The sequence below is a fragment of the Ammospiza caudacuta genome, chromosome 22, assembly GCF_027887145.1.
Source record: "Ammospiza caudacuta isolate bAmmCau1 chromosome 22, bAmmCau1.pri, whole genome shotgun sequence".
Taxonomy (NCBI): Eukaryota; Metazoa; Chordata; class Aves; order Passeriformes; family Passerellidae; genus Ammospiza; species Ammospiza caudacuta.
Window position 1 is genome coordinate 5,574,462 of NC_080614.1, and position 17,557 is coordinate 5,592,018.

Genomic DNA, 17,557 nt, shown 5'->3' on the forward strand with positions numbered 1-17,557 from the left:
CAGAATCCTCTTTACACAGCTTCCCTAAACCCCCTATGTTCCATTTAGTTATTCAAAACTCCAATTTGCAATCTTGTTTATGCTACAGTGCCACTTTGCATTGTGTATTCACTCAAAGACTGTGAGAGTTACACTTTACATCTATAATTTGAGTGCCCACTCATAGCCACGGAGAAACGCTGTGAATGTCACAATGTCACTTCTGACCTGTGCACACCTGCTAAAGGAGGAATTTGTATGGGAGCACTTAGGCAAAACCTACCACAGAGCTGGATGCAGCTGTTTCAATTTCTGTTTACAGCATGACAGTCTCAGCACAAAAGAAATAAAGAAAGGTGATTTGCCTTCAGCTCGATGCCACAGCAGCAAGAATTCAGTTTATTAACCCAGGGAGAGCAATGCAGCCCCTCCTTCAGCCCAGATGTGAATAGTGGGTGGTGCTGCCTGAGCCATTGTCAGTGGAAGCATAAAGGGAAAAAAGGCTCCTAATTGATCACATTCAATTGCAGAGCTCTCAGCCTCTGGTCTGTGTGACACTGATGAGAACCACATGCACAGGCACTATCAAAACCAGGTTTGATATCACACTGCTTTTTAGTGTGGGAGCCAAGGTCTGGGGGGAACAGTGCAGCTGAAAGCAAGAAGGAAATTTTGCAGGGGTCTTTATCTTTGGTGATGAGGTATTCCTTGCCTCTTACACTGCAAATGGGATCCTTGTAGGATCATGGACAGTGTTTTAGGCAAGACTGTTGCATATCATGAAATACAAGCAAGTCTGAATTTTGTCAGAGCTTTTAGACTCTAAAAGGAGACTTAATCCTTCAGCCCTTGCTTTTTCAGCCTTCAGTCTGCTATTAACTCTGAATATAAAGAAAACATTATTCTTAATTGGTGGGATTAGTTAAGGTCAGTGAAAATTCAGTTAACTATTATCAGTCAAGTTTACTGATACAATTTACAGATTACTGGATTGATTGCTCACATTGGGTTTTCAGAAGAAGAGCCTGTGACCAAGTGTCATTGCTGCTGAGTCAAGCTGTGGTGTGGCAGAGGTGGAGCAGGGAGGGTGAGCAGTGGTACAGCACATGCTGCACAGCCACAGCAGTGTGAAAAGAATCAGCATGAAATATGGGTCAGCCAGATCAACTCCTGACCTCACAATTGCAGTGCAAAGGAAAGCTGTTGAGTAAATAATGTGCAAAGGTGTGGAATGCAAGAGCAGCCTGTGATATAAAACCCCAGGGCAGCATTTGCCCAAGCCCAATCCACTTGTGAGCTCAGCAAAGCTCTTAGTGCCACTCTGTGCTGTCTCACAGGCATGACAGCAGCTGCAGAGCATCACCATCATGGGTTATTTTTAGCAGCTTTCCCCTTTCTCCCCAGTATCTCATAGTCACAGTGCTGTCAGTAACAGTTTTGCCTTTGGGGGCATTAGGTCTGAACAAGAGAGAGACACAAATGTCAAGCAAGGCTTGATTTAGATGTTCTTCTCAACTGATTGTTTAAGAAACTCAAATTAAGAATTCACACAAGCTCAGCTTCTCTGCTGCCCCCAGAGAATTTAAGTCAGAGCTCTTGCAAGATTGTCTATTGTCTTGAAAGGACTTTGGACCAGCCCCAAACCAGCCAGAGCAGGACTCTGTGCAATAATTTCTAAAGTTAATCACAGAGCATGCATGCAAGAAAGGTGAGTGACACAGTCCCACCTAAAGTCCTGTTCTACAGCTACTGCTGTTAGTGGCCTCTGAGAGTCCAAAGGTTATGCATCACCTTAAACTGCTCTCCAAGGCTGAGAATCATTAAACATGGAAAAGAGAGAACAGCATGCTGATTTGACATAATCATTTCAGCCGCCTGCTCTACAATGCTGTTGAATCTCAGGGATGTTGCTGGTAGTTGCCAAAATTATGACTGCAAGACAGGCAAGGAGTGGAAGCACAAATTAAAACACTTGGGAATCGTTCTGTCTCAGGTCTGTAATAGTCTGCATTCATTTTTGCTTGGAGGTGTTTTATTGAAACTCTTTCTCTTCCCTCCCTCCCCCAGTAATTACCTTGTTGTAAATCCACAGTGTGTGAAAGTGCTTCAATTTGAAACCCATGCTGCACCAAATTGTTCACATCCATGCCAGTCATTCTCTGCTACATGAAGCCTGGAAAAAACATTGCTTTCATATTTTTTATCAAAAGAACCCGAGGGCTGTTGTTTTCTTGGAATGTTCTGAGTGAGCATATGCACTCCATAAAACCACTTCTGGTGTGTCAGTTCATTTTCTGGAGTGCCAGTGAACCTTGAAGAGTGGTCTGTTAATGATATCTCAAAGCTTTAGTTAGATTTTAGAAAATCAGAGGAGCAGCTCATTGCTGCTGAGATGGGAAGGATTTCCAAGTGCATTTGTCAGGACACCACATTAATGTGACCCTCTCCACTCCCCAGATCACCTTGTCAGTGAAATTGCAGTGAAATTGCAGAAGGAGGCTTTCCATCAGCATTACAAAGTGCCTTCAGTTTCCCCTCCAATCCAGATAATGATTCTGTTTGCTGATTTCCCACTGGGATTTAAAAGGGAGTTTGTAGAGCCAGGCAACTTCTATATGCCCTTCCTCACTGCTTATTCAGAAAGGCTCTGTGGCTGATATATATAAATTTGTGCTGAGGTGGTGCCTTCACTGCTCTCAGCTCCATAGCCAGGGGCAAAACTCAGAGACACTGGTGTCAGCTGCAGCCTTCAGTTGTCTTCAGACTGAACCCCTAGAGAGGGGAAGGAGGGCAGAACTATGAGGGGGGAGCTTGTGTGCACCTCCAAGGACCAGCAGGAGCAATTGTATTAACCCTGTGGAATTACCCCTATGGAATTGCTATCATAGGGTACAGTGTCCTGAAAATGCCAAGGAAAGCATTTGTGCCTTATTAGCCTCACTTTTATGCTATCAGGAGGGGATCCAGGCTTTTACTCAGTCTGCACAAGGCAAACCAATAGATTTTTTAAAACACCAGATTTTGCATAAAGCAGCTAATTGCTGGGTATTGGTTGCAGTGAGCTGAACTCACTTGAAGCAGTCTTCTAGTCACAAAAATCTCTGTATCCAGTCTCCTGGGTAACCTGCTTCTCCCTGCAGGCCTTCTTTAACTTGCTGCTTATCTTCCTCACCATGTTGTGTTGCTTTATCAAACCTGGGGAAGGGAAGAGACACAGTGGGTTACACAGAGAGGCAATTTACAAGGTACACCAGCACAAAGTAGAAATAAAAAACAAGCAACCCCCAGATCAGACAGGTGTGAGAGACATATAAATGCATAATGTCAGTCATAGCTTTCATTGTTTCATATCCATGAGATAATTCCTAAGTCCCTTGAGCCCATGACAAGCAAGCCCAGGATATAATAAGCAGGGATGAATTAGCTGCCTGATACATTGATGAACAAAATGAAATAAAGTGCTTTTATTGTACAAGGGGAAATGCTTTGCATTAAACAGAGGATACATCAATTCAAATTATGGCTCATGCTGCATAAATGATAATGAGACTGTCTCAGGCTGCGTGAGAATGCTGAAGGGACCAGAGACACCCACATTGTCACTATAGGACACAAAATAAAATGACATGGACAAACAAGGTAAAAAAGAGAGAAGTTTAATTTCTGACTCCAACATTTATAGATTTCCAAAAGTGACAGTGGGTTGGAGGGTGACAGTGTCACCTCTCCAATGACACTGGACAAACCAACAGCCCATCAAATTTCTCCTCCTCCAGAAAAGAATGCAAAACAATTAGTTATTTACATGAAGTGCGTGAGAAAGTTCATTACAATAATATAAACATCAGAAGGCTTAGAAAATCTTAAAATAAACAGGGTGACACCCACATGATGCTGCATCCTAACAGTGCTTATCATTCACCTGGGATAATGGGATTTATCTTGATAACAAACAGCTCTCCTTTGATAGATTCCTGTCTTGGCAGAAGGGCATCCTAGTGCACTTCACACACAGCTCTGAGCCAGCAATATGGCTGTTCAGTCTCTCTGTCTTTCCCCCCATCCCAAGTGTCCTATATCTGTGTTATTTACATTGAAATCCAGTCATTCCTTGACTGTGGTATTATGTGGGTCCCCAGGATGAAGGAGGAATTGAGAATCTGACTCCATGTTCTTAGAAGACTAATTTATTATTTTATGATCTTATATTAAAGAATACTATACTAAAACTATACTAAAAATAAAGAAAGGATATTTACAGAAGGCTACAAAGAATGATAATGAAAACTCTGCTTCCAGAGTCCTGACACAGCTGGACCATGATTGGTCATTAAGTTCAAACAATTCACATGAAACTAATGGAACAACCACCTGTTGGATAAACAATCTCCAAACACATTCCAAAGCAGCAAAACACAGGAGAAGCAATCGGATAATTATTATTTTCATTTTTCTCTGAGGCTTCTCAGCTTCCCAGCAGAAGAATCTTGGGCAAAGGGATTTTTCAGAAAATATGACAGTGACACTTGACATTACTGGAACCACAAGCATTGATCTCATTTGATACCACGACTTCTGTAGATAAAGACAGAACTTCCCTGCAAGACACAATAATGGAGGTGAAGGCACAGCTCATGTGTCATGTGGCAATAGATGAGTTATATTTCAATCTTTCATTTGAAAGTGACATATTCAGAGATTCCTGAGGGAACTTCACAGCCTTTTTGGGTTTTTTTACTGTTGTTCTGAGCTATGCAGCCAGTCAGTTTTATTTTGATGCTTCCTAGCATTTTCTAGGTAATTTCATTTTGGCATTTAATGCTTTGCCTTGGGAAATCTTGAAGTGTGCTGCTGTAAGCAGTCAATAGCACTCAGGGCACGGTCAAGGACAGGCTGGATTGCACTACATTTGTGGCTTGTTTGAGAATGTCTGACAGCAAGTTCAGCACTGCACAATTCTCACTGCTTGAACTGGAAATGAGGCTGAGGGGTGACTCATGCATTTCCACATCCAACTTCTGCAATGAACCTCTGACCCAGCTACTTTCTTAGAGGCCCCATCTTTTCTCTAAGAGGGAATAATGACAAGAAAGGAACTAACCTTGTAAGACATTGCAGCCTTACACTGCAGACAGCACGCATTAGGCAAGGATGGGAGGGTTTGAGAAATGTCATCCTGACCTCTGGGTTCTGCTGTTTCATTTGCTAGACCTGCAGAGAAGGCTGCTGGTATGAACTGGACAGGAAATGGTTATAGCTGAACTGTGTGGGGTTGAATTGGTCACTTATCAACTTCCCTAGCTCTGAAATGGAAACAGGTCTCTTTCGGAATAAGAAATGAAGAACTTGTTATTTGTACCAGGTTTTTAGGCAAAGGGTTCAGTCATCTTGTTCTAGGGAAAAATCCAGGGCCAAAGGAAGCAACTAAGTACCTGCCAGCCATGTTAGCTACCTGGTTCAACCCCTGAGACTGACCTTAACTGGACTTAGCTGTTGAGTGACATAGCTGAGCACAGTTAGCACCTTAAAATAACCTTTTTATTGGTGTCTATCAACAGTTTCTTTGTCACTCCTTACACTTTGGCCACACCACTGACATATGCACAAAAATTCTCTTCCTGCAGAAAGCTGTTAAGTCCTTTGCACACATTAGCTTACCCAGACACTGATTACAATCAAAGTATAATGTCCAACCTTGTCTCACTGCATTGCATGTGCAAACAGATGGAAGAGTTTGGCTGGGTTTTTGGAGCCAACAAACTGATCTGTGCACACTTTGGCTGGGTGTTTGCAGCCAAGAAACTGATATATGCATATTTTTAACTTAATGGTGGCTTTTGAAACAAAATCACAGGATTGTTAGGGTTGGAAGGGGCCTCTGGAGATCATCTAGTCCAGGTCCCTGCCACTGGGTCATCTGGAGCAGGTGACACAGGAACGTGTCCAGCTGTGTTTCAGTTGTGTTTGGAATGTCTCCAGAGAGACTCCATGCCCTTCTAGGGCAGCCTGTCCCAGTGCTCGGCCACCCTCAACGTAAAGAAGTTCTTTCTCATGTTTAGCTGGAACTTCTGGTGTTTTAGTTTATGCCCACCATCCTGTGACTGGGTACCACAGAGAAGAGTCTGGCACTATCCTCATGGCACCCACCTTCGAGGCATTAATGAGATTAGAAGCTGTGAGGTTCACATCAGTCAGGCAGAGCAGCTGGGCTGCCTCCTCTGCTGGAGCACCTCTAACCAGCTGCAACTCAGCGAACCCCAGCAAGGGTCCCCTGTGTAGCCACATTTCTCTTCACAGAGAAAAGCAAGGCACAATTCTTCCCAAGAAAATTTCTGGGTTCCACATTCTCTGAACCTCAGAGAAAGGAAAAACAATTCTTATCATTTGCTGTGCCTGTGCTTGTGCCAAAGTAGAACGCAATATGGAGCTTGTTTACCCAAAGTGCCGGTGTTCTGTTTCCTTGGCCTGTCAGGGGGTGTGTGTGTCGGGACTGTCGGCTGACAGTCACGAGATTGAGTGCAGTGGAGTGCTTGGCAGATTCAGTTTAGATGTAATGTAATACAGTATAAAATAATATAGTATAATAAAGTAATTAATTAGCCTTCTGATAAGATGGAGTCAGATGCATCATTCTCCCCTCATGGGGGGTTCCATACAAATTCCATACCCCGGTGCGCCCCGGAGCCGCCGCGCACCGCCCGCCGTGTCCGGGCCGGGGCCGGGCGGGGCCGGGGGCGGTGTCCCGGCTCCTCCCGCCCTTCTCCGTCCCCGAGCCCGGCCCTGCCGGCGGTCCCGGGGCTGCTGCCATGGAGCTACCGGCCGTCAGCCTCAAGGTAGGGGCTTCCCCTGCCCCGGGGCTCGGGAGCGGGGCCGGGGGAGCGGGAGGGCGGCTGGGGGCGGCTGCGGCGGGCTGAGCCCCCCGGGCGCTCGATCGGATCGGCCCTCCCTGTACCCTGCTCCTCTCGCATGTTCTCCGGCCGAGTGCCTGCTCCAGATCCTGGCTGAGGCCCTGCTGGAGCTGTAGAGCCCTCCGAAGGGGAAAAACCTCTGAGGAGGAAAACCAGAGCCCTCTGAGGAGGAAAACCGGAGCCCTCTGAGGGGGAAAAACCGGAGCCCTCCGAGGAGGAAAACCAGAGCCCTGCGAGGGGGAAAACGGAGCCCTCTGAGGAGGAAAACCAGAGCCCTCTGAGGGGGAAAACCGGAGCCCTCTGAGGGGGAAAACCGGAGCCCTCTGAGGGGGAAGAACTGAAGTTTCTGCTTTTTTTTATCACGTGGGCAAAGGCTGCAGAAGTTCTGAAGGCCATGAATCTGAGTCAGGGGGAGGTTTAGGTTGGCTGTCAGGAAAATGTTTTCTCCACAGGGTGATCAGACAGCATCGAGCCTGTCTGAGTTCAAGGAGCATTTAGACAATGCTGTCAAGCAGAAGCTGGAATTCTTGGGGTGTCCTGTGCAGGGCCTGGAGTTGGTAACCCTGATGGGTCCCTTCCAACTCAGTGTATTCTATGATTCTTGATTAAACCTACCAGGTGATGACTCCAAAGTTTGCCCCTACTTCAGGGATATTGCTGAAGTCATTAACTAGTGTCCATGGAGGTTTCTGGATCAGCTGACTAGAGCTAAGCCAAGATAAACACTGCACAAGATCCTGAGGAGACAAAGCTTTTGCTTGTCAGGCAAAGTGTCTTAGAAAAATAAGCCCACTTACTTGAGGCTTATCATCTCATACATAACTGCAATTGCTTCTCTGCTGGGTAGGGCAGGCTCCACCTCTGGGCACTTTGGAAATTTCGGTGAATATCTGATAGCCACAGAAAGGAAATATAAGAGACCTAAACAGTAACATAGCATTTTTCACTTTTGGAAGAAGCACTTCTTGCTTCTGGCCAGTGGATGTTAAAATCACACTGTTAGCTTTTGATGTTGTTTGATTCAGATGTCTTCTGTGCTACCAGACATGTGACATTTTCCTCTATTTTTTTTTGTCTTTCACATTTTCAGAGCCCTGAGATTTCTAGGTGTTTGTGTCCTTTCCCAGCTTCACTACTTTGTGATTTTATTTAATACAGCTTGGTTTGGATGCTTTCTTTGGTTAAAGGTTTCCCTAGTGACTGAAAGCATCACAGATCACATCAGGGCTTTTTTTGCTGATTTGTTAAGCTGTGAGCAGTGGCCTTGGACCAGGCTACCTATGGGTTGGATGGGAGAATAGTATTATCTCAGCTTTATTATTAATTCAGCTTTGTACAGGACAGCTTTCATGTGGCTGTATTAAAGAAAAGATTGGTGTTCATATAATGATGAATACCCCTCTTACTAGTTCACCAAGAAAAGCAACTTCCCTCATTAGAGGCAAGTAAGCAAATGGATTTTTCAAGGCCCAGCTTGTGGATGGATTATATTACATTCTGGAAACTAGCTGATACTTTGCTCTGACAAGTTTGGACTGCTGTGTGATTCCCAGGGCACTAGGAAGATTAAAAGATCTTGCTTTGTTTTTTAGCTTGATTTGATTATTTTTTCCCATGCTAAAACAACAGTGAAAACTAAAGACATTTAATTTAAAAGTTTGCCAACACGAAATACGTGTTCTGCCATGGGAAATGGAGATAGGTGAGCTGAAAACCACAGACTTTTCAATGAATGAGTCACAAAGACTACAAAACTAAAATGTTGCCTTTCTTCCTTGTTTCAGACAACCATTCCCCAATCTCTTGCTAGATAAGTGTGAGCTTGTCCTGGGCAAACTGTTTTCAGCATTAAGAAATTCCTTGTTGTCAAGTCTGCCACTTCTGCTCTGAGCTGCAAAGACAGGAATTGGGAGTTAATAGTTGTACCTACACTTTATTCTGTTCCTGAGTTAGGGCCTGACTCCCTGTAAAATACCACAAAAGTGGGGAAGATTCTTACTCAGAAGGGGCCTGGAAATATCACACACTGCTACTATTCATTGGCATGATCTGCTTACTGGTTCTGTGAGACTGTAAAGATGAGCCTTGTGATAGAAGTGGTTCCAAGAAAGCTGCATGACTGAGCTGTGTTTGTGCCAGAATGTAGCAGTACCTTAGCCTTGGGGTAGCTCTGAGCTCCTTGCAGAGCTGTAAAATTAAGGTGGCAGGCTTTGCCCTGCAGTGGGTGGGGAATGCTCATTGAACAGGTTCTATGGCTCAGTTCTAACAGCCATGCCTGGCAAAACACGGGGGAAGCAGCACAGCCATGCTTTGCCATGACAGCTTGACACCAGTGATTATTGAAATAATCATGCAGAGCCTCGAAATGCAATGTTTGACTTTGATCAAGCCTGGACAATGCCCTACCATTCATGTGCCTGGAAACATACATTTTGTGCTTAGGCATTTTTAAATGCTCAGTCACAGAAGCAAGGAATAATAGAGATGTCTGCAAGGCATGTGATTAAACCTCCTACTCAAAGCAAGGCAAACTGCAAAGTTAGATCAAATAGCTCAAGTCAAAAATCAGCTGAGTTTTAAAATAAGAACAGAGCCATGTCAGCCCCATTGGACAGCCTGTCCCACTGCTTAAGCACTCTCATTATTATCACTCTGTTGTAATAATGAGGAGCATCCTCACAGGTGGCCACTCAGATACTTATTTTGGTTTTGTGTGTTCTCTGGTGAATGTCACTCACAGAGTAGGTGAGCTCACTGGAAAATAGAAATTTAGATACAACAAGAAAATAATTGTAATTTAGAACTGTTTCATATTTAACTTGGTCAAAATGCAATCTTGTGCTGAAGCATGTTTAAAGGAGTTCCTGTTCCAAAGAGTTTCCCATCTAATGAGACCCTGGCAGACCTAGGCTCTTTTTATGCTTGGCAATTAGTTCCATCTCATGCTGGGATTTGCAGAGGAGGTGGGAATTCTCCTGAGTTCTCCCCAGTTTCCAATGGGGTGCTTTTAATTACACAGCCATCCCTTTTCCCAGAAGAGATGGAGACAAAGGACCCACCTTTCTTATTTTCTGCTCTCACCACTAGTTCATCAATAACTTTGGAGTTATTTTCTCAAAAGAAGAAATGTATGTCTGTCTTAGCTACAGACTTAAGTCCTTGGATAGATGGAAACATTTTAAATTCTTCTGCTGTTTTATCAGGAGACTGCCTGCAAATTAACTAATCTCAAATAGTAATTTGTAGTTTTTCATTAACACTATATTTTCTATGTTAAAGCATACCAACACCACCAGCCAATTCCATACTGTGCTGAAGAACTGTCAGGTAAATTGGACTAATAACTAAAAAGGGAATATCTTGGTTTTATTTCAGCAGTCATTCACAGCATCAGCCCTTTATGCTGATGATTAAACATACTTCATAATTTAGTAACTGCAGTATTGATCTAGACAGCTTTTAAAAAAACCCACCCTGCCTAATCATGTTAACTGGTGAGCTTTGAGGGGTCTTGAGGGTATGTAACATGCAATTAAATACTACCTAATTAAGAATTTTCCTGATGTTGTGATAGTCTCTTGAGTAAATGCTATTTGCATGTCTCCATTCTCATACCCAGGAATATCTTGTATTTTACTGATTAGCAGTTTTTCCAGTGTGTCTGTGGTACAATTTGGGAGAAGGGGAAGCACAAGGGGTGCTGAAGCATTTTGTAAGCTTTCATGAACAAGTAAAGAAATTAATCAGTAAAAATCTGTCTAAGCAGTGTTGGAAGTTACAGCAAAGTCTGTGAGTGCTCAGCAGCTGTGATGGGGCAGTGCAGTGAAGGAAGAGCAGGAAATCATTTGCATTGTGGTGTCCTGGCAGAGCAGTGTGAGCCCAGCAGCTGGGCCACCCCTGTGCTGTCCTGACTGTGCTGCACTTATGTCACAGCTTCACAGCTTCACTCTCTTCTCCAGCAACTAGTTTTGTTTTCAGTTAGAGCACAGAGAGATGTTAGATCTTAAATTTTTGTTGTTTTGCAATGCTCCTATCTGCATACAGCTTTCCTATGTCCACTGAGTAACTTAGGCTTTTGTTGTGTACTCATTTCCCAATTTTCTTTTTTTTTCCTTTGGTGGCGGGGAGTGTGCTTGAGAGGGGTTTTGGTAATGTGGGTTTGGTTTTTTTAATACCAAGGGCAGCAGAAATGCCAATTTGAAGCCTTTCTCTCAGCTAAGAAAAAATGAAAGTGCACCTGTATCCCATGGATCCTCTGATATGTCCAGGCTTCAGCCTCTCTTTGGTGAGGCTGTTAATAGAGCCTGTCTTCCAAATTCCTGCTTTCACAAATGTTTAGAGAGCAAATATGAGTGATCTCCCTTTGCTGGAGTGACCAGCAGGCTGTAGATGGAGAAAAAGCCTGAAGTGATATATTTTTGTTCCTATTTTTTCTCTGAATAAACATGTAGGGTATGTTTCCTTGGTTACAAAAATGGCAAGTGGTGGTGAAGAGAATCCTTGTAGCACTTATTACAGTATGAGCCCTTTTTTCTTGGATTTGTTCCATTACATACAAGGACCAGGATCATTAAGGACACCTGCAAAGTACAGAATTTGTGACAGCATTACCTTACTGCTGCTCAGGGCACTGTTGGCAGTGGGACCTTGTGGCTTCAGTGGGAGAGAAAAGCTGTGTGCTCTGGCAGGATCAGGTTCCCAGAGTGCTGGAAGAAGCCTTCAGGTCTGTTTATACTGCAGTGAGATTGAACAGACTGGAAGGAGGTAAAAGAAGGATTTGCTGAGGACTGGAGGGAAATTCTTGGAGCTGCAGGCATGGCTGTCTATGGGTCTTTTGGTGATGGGATGCCAGACTGGTCATGTATAAACTGTGCTAGCACAGTGTTAATCAGATTGCCTGGCTTTCTGTGCAAACCCTTCTGGAGTTCCAAAATTAATAACCCATTTGGAAAAGGCTAAGTGGTCCCTGAATCAGATGTTGACAGAGATGACAAGAAGAGTGAATGACTGCACTGTAGCACCACAGGACATACTCAGCAACAGATGTGCAGAAAAATAGCTTTGTCTTCACTGTCCCAATTGCTTCACCATCTTTCTGCACTGGTTCATGGGTCCAAGCCACTCTTGCACCCATCCCTTGGGAACAAGATGGTGCCATTTCATGTTGACCCTCCCAGATTTCTCCCAACATGCTAACCTGTCTTCCTGTTTGTTGTTCTTTTTTCATAGGCTATCATTCTGGTACATTGGCTGCTCACAGTGTGGTGAGTGATTAGTGTCTGGCCTGGGGGAGAAGAGGGTATTCCTTCCAACCAGGAATGGCATATTCCCTGGGAATCATCAATCCCTGTTTGCAAGAAAATCCTAAATCTGAGTGAGGTGTTTGTATGGGAACAGGGAAGAATCCAAACTGTTGCAGGCTTATTGTGAATGTGAGCTGGATTTTTTTGTCTCATTTGGCAGGGGATGCATGAATTACATGTTGCCTGTCTCCTATGCCTGGGGAAATTTCAGTGTCCTTGCAGTGGGGATCTGGGCCATTGTGCAGCGAGATTCCCTTGATGCCATAACGATGGTGAGTGTAAAAGTGCTGCTGGAAGAGGGTGGAGGGCAGAGTCCTTGAGCTGGTGATGATTTTCAGCTGTTCCCAATACAGAAGCTCCCTGTTTGGGTGGGTTTGTTTTTTTTTTTTTTTTAAGAGTTCATAAATCTATGAACTCTGTAAACCATGATGAGAAGCATTCACTGTCAATTATTTTTCTTTTCAGAGATGAGACATACTTGATTCTTCCTTTTTTTTTCATAACCTGCTGTTGTGACTTGTAATGCTAGATGAGGACTCACAGTGTTTAATATGCTTCAGTTGGAGGGGCTCTGTAAAACCCTTTTCTGAGCATTGAATAGATTGGCATACAAAAATAAACAATTCTAGAGAGAAGATATTGTATCATGATATATAAGATATATATATAATCATATATCTCATGATTATATAACAATATCAATTCTAGAGAGAAGATATTGTATCATAATATATTATGAGAAGATATCTGAGAGGAGAAGGCATGAAATACAAGATCATTCACCTAGGAGTATGTGTCTGCCTGGGGCAGTACCAAGAGTGCTGTGTGACACTGGGGTGAAGGATGATTGTGCAACACAGATCTTGCAGGAAGCAGATACTGGCTGTTACTGTCGGTGGTTAAACCCTTGCTCTGTTCGTGTCCCATTCTCTGTCCTTGTTTCCAGTTCTTGACTGGCCTGCTGCTCACAGTCCTCACAGACATCATTCACATCTCTATCTTCTACCCTTCCCACGACTACCTCAGTGATGCCAAGCGGTTCAGTGTGGGCATGGCCATCTTCAGCCTCCTCCTCAAACCCCTGTCCTGCTACCTGGTGTATCGGATGTATCGGGAGCGTGGAGGAGAGTACACCTTGAACATAGGTAGGAGCTTCTTCTGCTTCCATGTCAGTGTGGGCCCCCTCCTCAGGGCTGCCTGGCCCTCTCAGCCTGAGCTCTGTGCAACTGGATTCTGCCCTCACTCCAGGCAGACAGTGCTTGCTCTGTCTTGCTCATGTTTGTCATCCCATTTTGTCCTTCTGGTGTGTCTTTGGACTTAAATTTATGTTCTTCCTCTCTCCCCTTGCCGAACTGAAGATTTTGACATTTTGCCCACAATGGTGTTGAGAGTCTTTTCCTCTCTTCCTCCTCCTGCATTTGTGTGTTTGTTGGAAACTCTTGGGTGTCCTTTCTTTGTCAACCCTTTTTTTTTCCTTCTGGGGGAAAGCAGAGGTAGTGTTTCTTCTGGCTGGATTATGAACAAGAGGGAAATAAAGCTGGATTTCTAACTCCATGTGGGCCTCACATGTCCTATTTACCTTGATTGCTTTGGACTTTGTTCCTCACATGGAAAATGGCACTAATGTGCACACATTTACCTGATGTGGGTTAGCTTGGAGACATTTAATTTTTCCCCTGGTTGTATTTGAAAATGATAATGTGGAAGATTTGTCAGAGAGGATGGGCTGTGGTTAAATGTCTGAGTCTTGGTCAGCTTTGCCAAGCATTCCTGGTAGTAATTCATGCCTGGGCAGCTGCCAGGGATTGATTGTTTGCCAGGGATTGTTGTTTGAATTCATGCTGGCAAAACCTGCAGCCTGTCACAGTTCTGTTTGTCATCCTGAGAAGTTTGTGCCAGACAAAAGGTGGTGTACCTGCATTACAGTGTCTGGAAGCTTTGGTGGTAGCAAAGATCACACCCCTGTGAAAAGAGGGGGAAACCTGCAGGGGAGGAGAAGCCATGGAAAGAAACCATGAGTGATATTTGCACTTCTCTGCTAGTGGAGTGTGGATGTCATCTCTGCCAGCTACCTGTGAAAATGTAGATGGATATGTCTTATGTCTCCTGGGTCAGGAGGCATGTGAGTCACCTGCAGTGCCTTTTTTGTGTCAGTTTTTATTAGCTGCTCACTGTGCTTGTCATAGGGATTCAATATGTGTATACAAAGTATTGGAATCGTTGAGGAGTTCATCTCTGCTTGGGATTTGGCAGCACTTTTCAACCACACTATGCCAAACTGAGTCTCCTCTCAGGCACAGGTGGGAATTAAGACACTTTGTAGTTTCATATCCTCTCCTGAACTGTCTTTCTTACAAGATTTTCAGTACTGTGTGTTGCTTTGTGGTGAATGTGCTTAACAAATTTCCTCTTATTTTCCTGCTATCTGGCATTTTCTTTTGAACCCACCAGTGTTGAAATTTTCCTAGCCTTTTCTGTCTTGTTTTCCTTCTACATTAAGTCCCTTTTTGTTGCCTGGGAGCATCCTTGCTGCTTAGAACAAACCTCTCATAGTCCGGTGGCTGTCTGTGATTCAGGTTGCCTTCTCCCCATGGCAAATGCCCATAGATTAAGATCTGTCCATGGATATTCTCTGCCTCCTCTTTCCCTGCTCATCCCCTGGACAGTAACATGAATTTTGCACAGGTAAATTGTTCATGGTGGAGTTAGAAGCACTGTTGGACTCAAATTTGAGGTAATTTGACCACAATTGAGCATAGCTGCATTGTTGGGAAGAGTGGTTCAGGGATGTAGCATTCCTTTAAATCTGTGCTGTCAGCTAGCCACAGCTCCAGCAGCTTCTGGCTCTATTCATTTTTCCCTGAGGTCTCATACACTTAATCTTGCTGAAATGCACTGTTACAGGAACCTGTTGTGCTGCTGTGGGGTGTTGTGGGTTTTGCTTTCCACACATCCATGTGGCTGCTAAGAGAGCTGTTCTCAAGGAAAGAACAGGCATGTTGGAAGGATGACTTTTCTTACCTCCTGTTCAGTGAGGATCACAGACCACAGGTGCTGGGGGAGCTGGTAAAATGTGTGCTCCTGAGCTGTTTGTTTCTCCTAGAGCATTCAGTTCTTGTGCTTTTGCCTTTGTGCCAAGCTTGTTCTCTTCCATCTCTTTCAGGTGTCAGCAGTGCAGGCCGGGACAGCAGCAGCTACGAGCCCATTGATCAGCCAGAGGCTCCTCCACAGTGGCCTTCCTCAAGCAAGGCAGCCCAGCCACCCTACTGAGCACCCTGCAGCCAGCACTGACACTGCCCTTGCCCAGCCAGGCCTTCCTCTTCCCACTGAGCAGCACCTGCTACTGGGAAAATAAGACAAGAGCTGGTATTTCTTTTGCCTGCCTAAAGGTTGGGTGGTGCAGTAAGTCCAGAAGATCTTGGAGGTGTCATGTTAAGCACTGTGTAATCCCAATACTCTCTTCCCTCCCCCTAAATCCTCTGTACATGTGATGGATGCACCTCCTACAGTCTTCCACTGTGCTTCCTCTTCTTTATAAGAGAACCACTCAAAGCACTCCTGGACAAGCAATCTTTAAAAGGCTCATGGACTGCCCTAAAGCAACACAGTTTAGCCTGATTTTATGCAATTTATTTCCAGGAAACACCTGGGAGTTCCCAAGAGCTGTTTTTGATGGCATTATTTAACTTCTTGTGCTCCCAGGATCTGGTATTGGGTTTTATTAACTGATGCTTTTATGCAAGTTGAATGTCCTTCAGGATACTTAAAGTGACTGTTGAATGTAGATTACAGATCCTTTGTGCCTTGAATTGTCCTTTTGCCTTCAGCTGATTGTCTTAACAGAAGTTGAAATGTTACATTTTTCTAAGAAAACTATAAAATGAACACAGTTTTCCTGTGTTAGAAAAAGTTACACTGGTCACTTATGTCTCATTTGAAAATGTAGCTTTTCCTGAGGGCTTGGGACTGTAGCCAGGCAATCTGGGAGGGTCATTATAGGGGAAGGTCTACAGGGCTCTGATGGCTTTTAGCCTAAGCTTTACTCTAAGAAGTAAAAAATTCTGCATATAATTTTGTGGGTGGGAAGATGAGCAAGTAAAATGATTGAGGAAAGATGGACTTACACTGTAGATGATCTGTCCTGCTGTGGCTTTCAGGTAAGATTCTAAAAAAAGAAAACCAAACAAACAAAACCCCAGAAGCACTCAAACAACCACATTTCAACAGGATTCATTTACAGAAGAAAATTAGTATGTTTGTCAGAATTCTAGTGTTAGGAAGATAGGTATTTTTCTGAAGAAGTTCATTGTCAAATTTTATATCTGTTATATTACAACTGCATTTCTCCTGACAAGACCTTCTCCTTTGTTGATGCTTCAGTAAACGAGACCCCTGCTGACTTTGCTGTAAGCTCCAGAAACGTGCCATTTTGTATTTTTAAAACCAAGCAGTTTTCACCCAATTTCCTTCACTTCAAACATAAGCAGATGCTTCTGCTCCTCTGCTGCACAAGCACTACATTGATCTCTTGGTGTACCTGAACCAAGCACATGATAAATGCCATAAAAGTGTTGTACATTCTTTTTTCAGACTTTACATATAATAGGGGACAAGACTAGGAATTGGTCTGTTCTTGTGATTAGATGGCAAAGAAGGAAAGAGTAGGCAGAAATTGTTGCGGCTTGTGGAGTTCCAGAGCCTTTATGTGAATGGGTTTTTTCATCTCTTTAGAACTGTACAATGACAGCACAGAGCCCTGAATAAGACATTTAAATGCTTTTTTTACCTAGATCCATGGACCAAAGGCAAAATCACTGCTTTTAATACTGTGAGGTTTGGGTGTTGGCACAATCAGTTATATCTAGGGAGGCCTTCCCAGATGTTATACATTGGAAATTCCCATCTAGCTGACCTGCCATGCGTTTTTCTGTGGGAAATTTGGTACATTTGGGAGCTCCAAGAAGCAGAGCAAGGCACGAGTAACACTGATCTTACAGTGCCTCGAGGATACCTATTTTGGGCAGTAAATCAGAGGTGATGATAAAAACAGACCCCTCTCCTGGCTGAGGAGGAAGAGAGTGTTTGTATCTGGTTCAGGAGGGCGTGAGGGGATTCACGGGGCTGCTGTGCCAGAGCATGGCCTTGCTGCCTCTCAGGGGGTCTCAGTGAGATCTCCTCACCCACACAGCTGCGATGCTCCATTCACCTGGTTTCGCTTTGTTGTTTTAAACCCTCAGGTCCTGCTGTGCCCGGCATTTTGGCGGTGAGCAGGCAGCTCCCATCATTAAGCCTAGCCCGCCCAGGGCAGGTGCCTCCCTCAGCGCTGGCGGGTTCGGGTGGGGAAGGAGGGAGAAGAGGAAGCCATGG

The 17,557-nt window shown here is 44.2% G+C and overlaps 1 protein-coding gene across 1 annotated transcript; it reads left to right on the forward strand.

Moving 5' to 3' along the window:
* The first annotated feature begins 6,703 nt into the window (after nt 1-6,703).
* AGTRAP (angiotensin II receptor associated protein) lies at nt 6,704-16,099 on the forward strand. Its single transcript, XM_058818802.1, has 5 exons — nt 6,704-6,812; nt 12,117-12,151; nt 12,351-12,462; nt 13,137-13,335; nt 15,354-16,099. Exons 1-5 carry the CDS (start codon nt 6,786-6,788, stop codon nt 15,458-15,460), a joined length of 480 nt encoding a protein of 159 aa, XP_058674785.1. The 5' UTR covers nt 6,704-6,785; the 3' UTR covers nt 15,461-16,099.
* The last annotated feature ends 1,458 nt before the right edge of the window (nt 16,100-17,557 follow it).